This window comes from Haliotis asinina, chromosome 16 (assembly GCF_037392515.1).
Source record: "Haliotis asinina isolate JCU_RB_2024 chromosome 16, JCU_Hal_asi_v2, whole genome shotgun sequence".
NCBI classification, from domain to species: domain Eukaryota; kingdom Metazoa; phylum Mollusca; class Gastropoda; order Lepetellida; family Haliotidae; genus Haliotis; species Haliotis asinina.
This window is the reverse complement of record NC_090295.1, coordinates 3,795,523-3,805,439: the sequence shown is the minus strand read 5'-3', so window position 1 is coordinate 3,805,439 and position 9,917 is coordinate 3,795,523. Positions and strand designations below refer to the sequence as shown.

Here is a 9,917-nt window from a genome sequence, read left to right as displayed (position 1 = left end):
AGAAGCGATGCGTTGTCGTTTGATAAAAGCTCTTATCTCTGAAGTGTCTCGCAATTCGAAAATATACTTACTACAAAGACATGCCTAAGTAACCCGATCAATTAAATGACCTCGCTTGTCGCCATTAATAGTAGCGTTGCTCTGTGATTGAGAGAAAGGGAGAAAGAGAGTCTCAGAGAGAGAGAAGGTTTCAGAGAGTCTCGTGGGTTGGGGAGGCGTGATTGCGCTCAAGACAATAGTCTGGAGATCCTTTGTACAGATTGTTTCTTTAATTCCAACCTGCTTCATACTGTCAATGCCAATGAGGATATATGTTGTACAATAGTCGATCAGATAGTTGATCAGAACTCCTTTATGTACATAATCATCATGTCCACAAAATAATAGCACATTACAAATTTCCCTCTTTCATGTTTCGGCTCTTTTTCACATTCCAGTGATATAGATCCCTCTTTGTATGTACTCATCAAACGGCTACACTCATATTAACACTAACTGTCTGGCGAGCGTTGGCCTTCACTGTGTCAGAAAACCTAGCAAATCAAATACTATATCCACTGCTATTGTATTATTGTCTACTGACGGTACACGGTGGCGTCCATATCTGTCTACTAACACGTGTGAACTTGCCAGGTTGTGGTTATCTAGAGGTGCTTATAGTGGGTGTCAGAGTTTTGAGTTTCCAGACCGATAAGGTAAGGTTACAAGAAGCCATTCATTACCTTCACTAGATTTCTTTACATGCAACATACAACTTCAGTCGTTTAGCGTTGAAATCAGTACAGACATCCTTGTTGGTGTGAACGTGACGGGTGATCATGTCATCACTGCATAACACTAGCTACGGTTCAATCATGTCATTAACAAATGCACGTGCTGCCATGTAATAACGTATGCGCGTGTTGTCATTTACACATGCATGTGCTGTCAGGTCATTAAAATGCACACTCTGCCGTGCTATCAACCCATGCACATGCTGCCATGTAACTAACATACACACGTGTTGTCATTAACATATGTACGTGCCATCTCGTTAACACATGTACGTGCTGCCATGTCATTAACATATGCACGTGCTGCCATGTCATTAACATATGCACATGCTGCCATGTCATAAACATGTCCACGTGCTGCCATGTCGTTCACCTATGTATGTGGTGCCATGTCCATGTCTGGCGTTTCTAAATGTGACATGGATACACATTCCTTTAGCGGCGTACAACCATTCACACTTACACCTTGAAAAGACAATTTTACTTTATGTGAAGTGTTCATGTTACATCATAGGAACATTTTTAATGTATCATACGTTCAGAAACATATGCCAATTTACGTGACACCCGTGTAACGACACCCGCACATCGTTTATATATTACTGTCGAAAACACTAAAACAGATTTTTGAAAATGTCAAACGGGATCTCGGGAGTAGTAGTGTATTGTAGTAGAACTCAGTGATGTTGTGGCATCGTCGATGATGATGACGATGATGATGATGACAATGACGCCACTATTTCCTACCACAGTTTCCGTGAAGCTAAAGCGTTTGATTTCCAAATGTTTAGAATCAACAACTGAAACCTTAAAATAGAAATCACCATTTGATTACTTCTCAATTGAATCGATGCTCATCATTAAGTTGTTGTTGGTGTAGTCTTGTGCTGAAAGCGTTCGCTTGTCACACCTAAGGTCCGGGTTTGATTCCTTACATAGGAACAATTTGTGAAGCCCATTTTCTGGTGTCCCCGGCCCCACCGTCATTTTGCATGAACATTGATAACAGCGGAGTAAAACTCATTCCCGCCTATATACTCATATGACATAACAAAGAAAGTAGGCTGATATACAGGTGTTTATTTTGTAGAGGGTGCCTTGTAAGTGAGTTCGTAGACACGCTTCCTGAAGCATTCGAAGACTGCCCTGATGTCGTGATAGTCTGATCGGATTTCGCTGAGAGTGGCACGGTGCTCTCCTTGGCCGCTAAGGATTTGAGCGTAAACGTTGTCCTGCGGAGTTGGAGATGAAGTGAGTTAGTGATGTGTTATGTCGCATGTTGTTTTCTTTCAAGCCCCGGACCTAGATTTGCGAAGCTCTCTTAGCGTCAGGAGAATCGTAAGTGCGATACATTCACAATAACATACGACTATCTTAGCTCTGAAAAAGTTTGGGAATTCAAGGCCTGGGAGTCGAAACCACAACAATGACATTATAGCATAACGAAAGGGGGATAATTCAGTTTCCGGTATAACAGCCGTTTCTGGGAATGCTGTTAAGGAAATCTTGTAGAAATTTGATATTGGTGTGTGTTAAACTTCAGTTTGAATCGTAGTCGTTGTCATGTTGAGTTAAGCTGATCATGTTGGCAGCTATTTAGGAATGGAATGCGAAAGCATAGAGAAAGGTGCTGAAAGATCCTGGGAAGTGTGGTGAGATGGGTGTTGATGAGTTAGATACTCTGAAGGAGTACTGGGGTGTATTGATGTCTGTTGAGGAATGTTGAGTAATCTTAAGGCGATCACGGTCTATGAAGGGGTATTGAGGACTGTAGTGGGGCTTAGGGCTTATTGATAGGTGTTGTGATGTATGTTGAGGAGTGTTGAAGGCATGATGAAGAGCAATGGATAGCGTTGAGGATTGTTGAGGTGCAATGAACAGCGTTGAAGATTGTTGAGGAGCAACGAATAGCAGTAGGAATTGTTGAAGTGCAAAGTGAATAGCGTTGGGGAATGGTAAAGAACAATGAACAGCGTTGAGGATTGTTGAGGAACAACGAATAGCGTTGGGGACTGTTGAAGTGCAAAGTGAACAGCGCTGAAGACTGTTGAGGAGCAATGAACAGCGTTGAAGATTGTTGAGGAGCAATGAATAGCGTTGAAGGGCGGTTTGGGAGTTCAGTGTTGATGATGTTGAGGGGCGTTGAGGAGCACTGAAGACCATCTGAAGGGCATTTAATGGGTGTTGAGGGGCGTTGAGGAGCACGGAAGACCATCTGAAGGGTATTTAATGGGTGTTGAGGGATGTTGAGGAGCACGGAAGACCATCTGAAGGGCATTTAATGGGTGTTGAGGGATGTTGAGGAGCACGGAAGACCATCTGAAGGGCATTTAATGGGTGTTGAGGGATGTTGAGGAGCACGGAAGACCATCTGAAGGGTATTTAATGGGTGTTGAGGGGCGTTGAGGAGCACGGAAGACCATCTGAAGGGTATTTAATGGGTGTTGAGGGGCGTTGAGGAGCACGGAAGACCATCTGAAGGGTATTTAATGGGTGTTGAGGGATGTTGAGGAGCACTGAAGACCATCTGAAGGGCATTTAATGGGTGTTGAGGGATGTTGAGGAGCACGGAAGACCACCTGAAGGGTATTTAATGGGAGTTGAGGGGCGTTGAGGAGCACTGAAGACCATCTGAAGGGCATTTAATGGGTGTTGAGGGGCGTTGAGGAGCACTGAAGACCATCTGAAGGGCATTTAATGGGTGTTGAGGGGCGTTGAGGAGCACTGAAGACCATCTGAAGGGTATTTAATGGGTGTTGAGGGGCGTTGAGGAGCACTGAAGACCATCTGAAGGGCATTTAATGGGTGTTGAGGGGCGTTGAGGAGCACTGAAGACCATCTGAAGGGTATTTAATGGGTGTTGAGGGGCGTTGAGGAGCACTGAAGACCATCTGAAGGGCATTTAATGGGTGTTGAGGGGCGTTGAGGAGCACTGAAGACCATCTGAAGGGCATTTAATGGGTGTTGAGGGGCGTTGAGGAGCACTGAAGACCATCTGAAGGGCATTTAATGGGTGTTGAGGGGCGTTGAGGAGCACTGAAGACCATCTGAAGGGCATTTAATGGGTGTTGAGGGGGTTGAGGAGCACTGAAGACCATCTGAAGGGCATTTAATGGGTGTTGAGGGGCGTTGTGGAGCACTGAAGACCATCTGAAGGGTATTTAATGGGTGTTGAGGGGCGTTGAGGAGCACTGAAGACCATCTGAAGGGCATTTAATGGGTGTTGAGGGGCGTTGAGGAGCACGGAAGACCATCTGAAGGGCATTTAATGGGTGTTGAGGGGCGTTGAGGAGCACGGAAGACCATCTGAAGGGCATTTAATGGGTGTTGAGGGGCGTTGAGGAGCACTGAAGACCATCTGAAGGGCATTTAATGGGTGTTGAGGGGCGTTGAGGAGCACTGACGACCATCTGAAGGGCATTTAATGGGTGTTGAGGGGCGTTGAGGAGCACTGAAGACCATCTGAAGGGCATTTAATGGGTGTTGAGGGGCGTTGAGGAGCACTGAAGACCATCTGAAGGGCATTTAATGGGTGTTGAGGGGCGCTGAGGAGCACGGAAGACCATCTGAAGGGCATTTAATGGGTGTTGAGGGGCGTTGAGGAGCACGGAAGACCATCTGAAGGGCATTTAATGGGTGTTGAGGGGCGTTGAGGAGCACGGAAGACCATCTGAAGGGCATTTAATGGGTGTTGAGGGGCGTTGAGGAGCACTGAAGACCATCTGAAGGGCATTTAATGGGTGTTGAGGGGCGTTGAGGAGCACGGAAGACCATCTGAAGGGCATTTAATGGGTGTTGAGGGGCGTTGAGGAGCACTGAAGACCATCTGAAGGGCATTTAATGGGTGTTGAGGGGCGTTGAGGAGCACTGAAGACCATCTGAAGGGCATTTAATGGGTGTTGAGGGGCGTTGAGGAGCACTGAAGACCATCTGAAGGGTAGTTAATGGGTGTTGAGGGGCGTTGAGGAGCACTGAAGACCATCTGAAGGGCATTTAATGGGTGTTGAGGGGCGTTGAGGAGCACTGAAGACCATCTGAAGGGCATTTAATGGGTGTTGAGGGGCGTTGAGGAGCACTGAAGACCATCTGAAGGGTATTTAATGGGTGTTGAGGGGCGTTGAGGAGCACTGAAGACCATCTGAAGGGTATTTAATGGGTGTTGAGGGGCGTTGAGGAGCACTGAAGACCATCTGAAGGGTATTTAATGGGTGTTGAGGGATGTTGAGATATCTAGGTATCACAGGATGATGGTAGGTGAACGGATTGGGACGTGTTGAAGCATATTTAAGTCTCCAGGATACCGTACTTCAATCTTGTATCGCTCTTGGAGGTTCCTCATTTCGTCATCCTTGCCAGGGAGGGACACCAGAATGCAGGTGCTTGTATTGGTCACCACCAACAAATCCTGAAAGTAAATCAAGACGATAAGTGTGTGCCTGCCAGCGTGTCTGTAAATTGTAGTATTAGTCTGTGTGTTTGAGTCCTGTTTTTGTTGACAGCTGCCGGTTTTACCGTCCTTGCCAGCTGAGTCGGTAAATATAGCTATACAGACGCCACCTTTAGCAATTATAGGTATTTTATCAGGAGACACTAGAAATGGGCGTCACACATTGAAAGTATGTGGGGAATCGAACTCAGTTACCTGGCTAGGCGAAAGCACCACAATTCTAATATGTACTCAGACAGCATGCTACTGGTTACCATTGATCCTTGAACCAGACTATGCACCCTGTGTCATACATCCTATTAGTTGTTTTGTTGCAACTTTCACAACGACCATCAACAATGAAACGCGTCGCATGACCTTCATCACGAAGGGGAACTGATCATGTTTTGTAGCATTGCCGTATACATCTCCGACCTCTGCACTCTGCACTATCATTGGACACTAGTATTTGCATTGTACTCAAGAGGAGAATCGAACCCTGGTCTTTGGAGAGACCACCAACGTTTAATGCTGAAATCCTGCGCCACCCCAAAATCAGATAAATGCATGGCACACACATGCAAACAAAGGGAAATACCTGAATGAATAGTCACTTGTAAAGTTCGAAGAGATTCGTCTCTAGCATAATCTTCAGCCAAAACTGATGTAAGACTTACTGGAACAGAGTCCCAGAATGATATAGGGACATGTTAGAAAGACCGACGACGGGATGGCAAAAGTGTGTAGGACAGGACGTTTAATAGCAGCTTGTCAGTTGACTCTTGTTTCATAGCCACCAGCAAGTCGGTGTTATATAGCCTTGCAGGGAAACGAAAAGTTTTGTTTTCAAACAATCGAAACATACATTAGCATGGTTCCATGGGTATGCTGCGCTGCGACAAGTCCAACGCAAGAGCATTGTCCCCAGAAAACCAGTAAGGAAATCAAGTGACGTTTGGAACACCTTTAGAAGTATACTTACAGCATAGGAGTGGTAATCAAAGGTGTAGCCGTGGATTCGATCAGGGCGGTAGTTATTTGGATTCTGGGCCTAGAAACATGGATATAACTGATTATCATGCACACATAATATGTCAGCTCCGCATCAGTTGTATTCAGGATCGTCATTCTTCATAGCACAGTACAGCACGCTTTTAAGTGTTGAGGTAGATGAACTTAAATGTGACATTATTTACAGTTATATGTTTTTACTTTGGTCAAACCATGAACATGGGTAGTATTCTCGTAAGCCAAGAACCACACATCGCCCCAAACTGTACCTCGCATACATGATAAGCAGACCCATATCTACCTATGGGAGACAACTCTTCTTGTGATGTTCGAATCAATATATCTAGTTTAATGCTGAAATCTTACCACAGCAATGCCCACGAGCAGAAGAGCAAACACAGCCTTCATGTTTTCAGGTGTATATTCTGAACAAGAGACGAGACGCTATGACGAGAGGTATTTTATATGTTAGATAAGATAAGTCTCATGGAATAAGATCGTGACAATGGGATACTCCAAATAGATAAGTTTTAAAAACTTAAAAAACAATTTAAAAAAAAAAAACTGCGCTAGAAAGTGTAGTCGTGGCCACAAGTACATCGTTATTCATTTTTGCATACTCTTAGTGGCTAACTCCATTTCTTTGTGCCAAACGTTTTCTTCCTTACATGCGTAACCAGGGTAACAGATCCAGCGTTTATTATTGCGTAGGTTTCATATAAAATATTTCTTTGAGTTCGCTTTTTCCGTGTATGTTTTTAAGTTACGTGTGTATGTATTGTTTTCTCAAATGTTTAAATTCCATGGGTACTTGATACTTTTGTTTCGGTGGTCGAGCAGTGTTTTCAAGCGAAGCAGTATGTGCGCGTGTACGTGTGTGTGTGTGCGCGCACGCGCACGCGCATGCAGACGCTTGACATGGCGTTGGTGCTGAGGTCGTGGTGATAACGTGTATTCTATCAAGGGTTATCTGGGACCTTGTTTAGCTGAGAGTTTTAGAATACTCAGTATGGTAATTGGTGGCGCAGTGGGCGAGCTGCCTAAGCTGCCAGGCTATTAATCCAGCAGGATTGAGGTGTTGGGATTCCACCTGTGGCAGGGCGTAAAAGCTGTGTGTGCACACTCTTTCACGAGCCGGTTGGTAAATAACCAGATGTTAACCACAAACACCTAGTTGCGGGTAGAGCAAAGTGCAGTACATTTGGACAAAGTAATGTGACTATGTGCCCTAGTTCACCCAGCTGTGAATGGGTACCTCGTAAGGATGGGAAAGCCACAACAGTGGCTGCAAGAGTTTTAATCGTCCCAGGATTGAGATTGGTAATACGATATGCCACTGCATCAAAATTCTGCTTTGAGACAAAGATAAATCATATGAAGTCATCATTTTCACCTGTTAAAACAAGAAACAACTGTTATAGAATGGAAAGATTCAATCCTATGGTTTCAGTGTTTTAACACATCTTTCACATTAGTGAAAACAAGGAATACGTGTATTTGATACTGTGAAAAAGTGTTTAGGAACTTCTAAATTATCTTTGTTGCATTCTTGCTTTTCCATTTCCTCTTTACACATAGCAATATCAGTCGCCAAAACGTAACAATATCCAAAGAGTATTTACATCCATTTCACGTCTCGAATAATTCTATGGTGTATAAAGAGATACGGGAATGAATGATACAAGTGCCCCGATTAGCATCTAAAAAGAGAGAAAAAAACCACTGGTTTGATGCAGATGGGATCGACAGACAATGCTGGTGCCAACGCCCTCGGATGCCACCGAGTCAAGAATGTCACAGTGTTCCACGCATCACAACACACGCTGAAGATAGGCACCCCGTCATTGAGGAGAGAGGGTAACGCTTCTTTTGGCGCTTAGTCTATATAATCATCTATGCACGGAGCCACAATTCACGTAACCATATTTCAGGATCATTACACATTCTAGGTACAAGTTTGTAAGCGATTTGTAAGAAGAGCATGCGTGATTAGTTGCAAGTGTTTGTGTGAAAGTGATCTGTGTCAACTGTGTGTAAGTTGCTTTGGATTGTGCAGTGAACAATATATGTAAGAGTTGCAGAGTTGCTTCCCTTAGACAGGCCTGTAACCTATGACTGTAGGGACAAATCTCTGTTTACCCCAATGGTATCTCTTGGGTTGTCATCAAAACCGTGCCTGTATGTTTCACTAATATTGTATTACTAAGCACCTGAGACTTCATAACTTCGGGGTTCCCTCCCACATTAAGTAGAAGCTATGAAATAATAAACATCTTTAAACAGTCAGGTATTAATCTGACAAGAACAGTAGTTTATAGTCTATTCAGTAACACATTCAGCGATACTTGTTCACTATTTGTCTTACCTTCATGTAAATTACTTCAATTTCATTGGTGAATGGCACTTTACCAAGCTTCCGAATCTCCCCTCCCAGGAGGGTGACAATTCGAAAAAAATATTACCTGCTGCCACTGAAACCGCCAAACTCTCCACAGAGAAGCTGCATCGTTCACAATCGTATGACGTCATACCATGACGCAGGAAAACACAGTAATTGAATTGACAGCTGTTCCGTCAGCTATATTCTTTTAGTTTACTGTGTACACATTTATATTACTAACTTTCACTGCTTTAATTAAACTAATTTATACACTACATCGTCTTCACATGCAACTTCAACATAATTAACCATTTTATAGCATTTAACACGTCGGTACGCTAAATATGTTGTAAACGTCTCCCTCGGGTGAAGGATCTGATGTAGGCATCTTTGTTGCAATCTTATACCTCGTCTACCGGTTCGGCCAACACTGCCTCAAACACGCCTACATCAGACCCTGTTACCCTCGACAGAAGCATACAACATAATATTGCAGGAGACGAAAGATACTTTCAGTGTCAGGTTTCGTACATCATCGGTGTTCAAGTCATCTTCAAGTCCGGAGCAAAATTTTCGTGCAAGCACGACAGGTTGCAAAGCTTTATTCTTAGACAGTACTGAGGGCCAACTGTTCCAGTAACGATCATGTGTCAGCCCGGCCTTTCTGTCATCAACATATGCATGTCCTGCCATGTCGTTAACATATGCACGTGCTGCCATGTCCATATCTGGCATCACCAAACGTGACATGGCTACATATTCCTGAAAGCGGGGCACAACGATTCACACTTAGACCTTGAAAGGACAATCATATTTCATGTGAAGCTTTCATATTCATGGAAACATCTTTGGTGTATCATACATTCAGCGCCGTATGTCAGTTTATGTGACACCCGTGTAACGACACCCGTATATCGTGTATATATTTCTGAAGAAGACATTAAAACAATTTTTTGAAAACGTCAAGCGGAATCGCGAGTGTAGTAGTGTGTAGTAGAACTCAATGATGTTGTAGCATCGTCAATGATGATGACGACGACGACGATGATGTTTCGGATTGACATTTGAAACCTTAAAATTGAAATCACCGTTTTATTACCTCTCAGTTGATGCGATGTTCATCATGAAGTGGGTGGTGGTGTAGCTTTGTGGTGAAAGCGTTCGCTTGTCACACCTAAGGCCCGGATTCGATTCCCTACATGGGAATATTTTTGTGAAGCCCATTTCTGGTGTCCCCGGCCCCACCTTGATGTTGCATGAACATTGCTAACAGCGGAGTATAACTCATTCGCGCATTTGTAGTCATATAACATAACAAAGAATGTGG

At 43.9% G+C, this 9,917-nt stretch overlaps 1 protein-coding gene across 1 annotated transcript; it reads right to left on the bottom strand.

Annotated features, from left to right (window-relative positions):
• Positions 1–1,838: 1,838 nt before the first annotated feature.
• Positions 1,839–6,680, bottom strand: LOC137268276 (uncharacterized). The gene is made up of 4 exons (XM_067802819.1): positions 6,577–6,680; positions 6,182–6,250; positions 5,080–5,178; positions 1,839–2,005 (listed from the first exon to the last, which is right to left on the bottom strand). The coding sequence occupies exons 1-4, from the start codon at positions 6,616–6,618 to the stop codon at positions 1,853–1,855; spliced, it is 363 nt and encodes a 120-aa protein (XP_067658920.1). The 5' UTR covers positions 6,619–6,680; the 3' UTR covers positions 1,839–1,852.
• Positions 6,681–9,917: the final 3,237 nt, after the last annotated feature.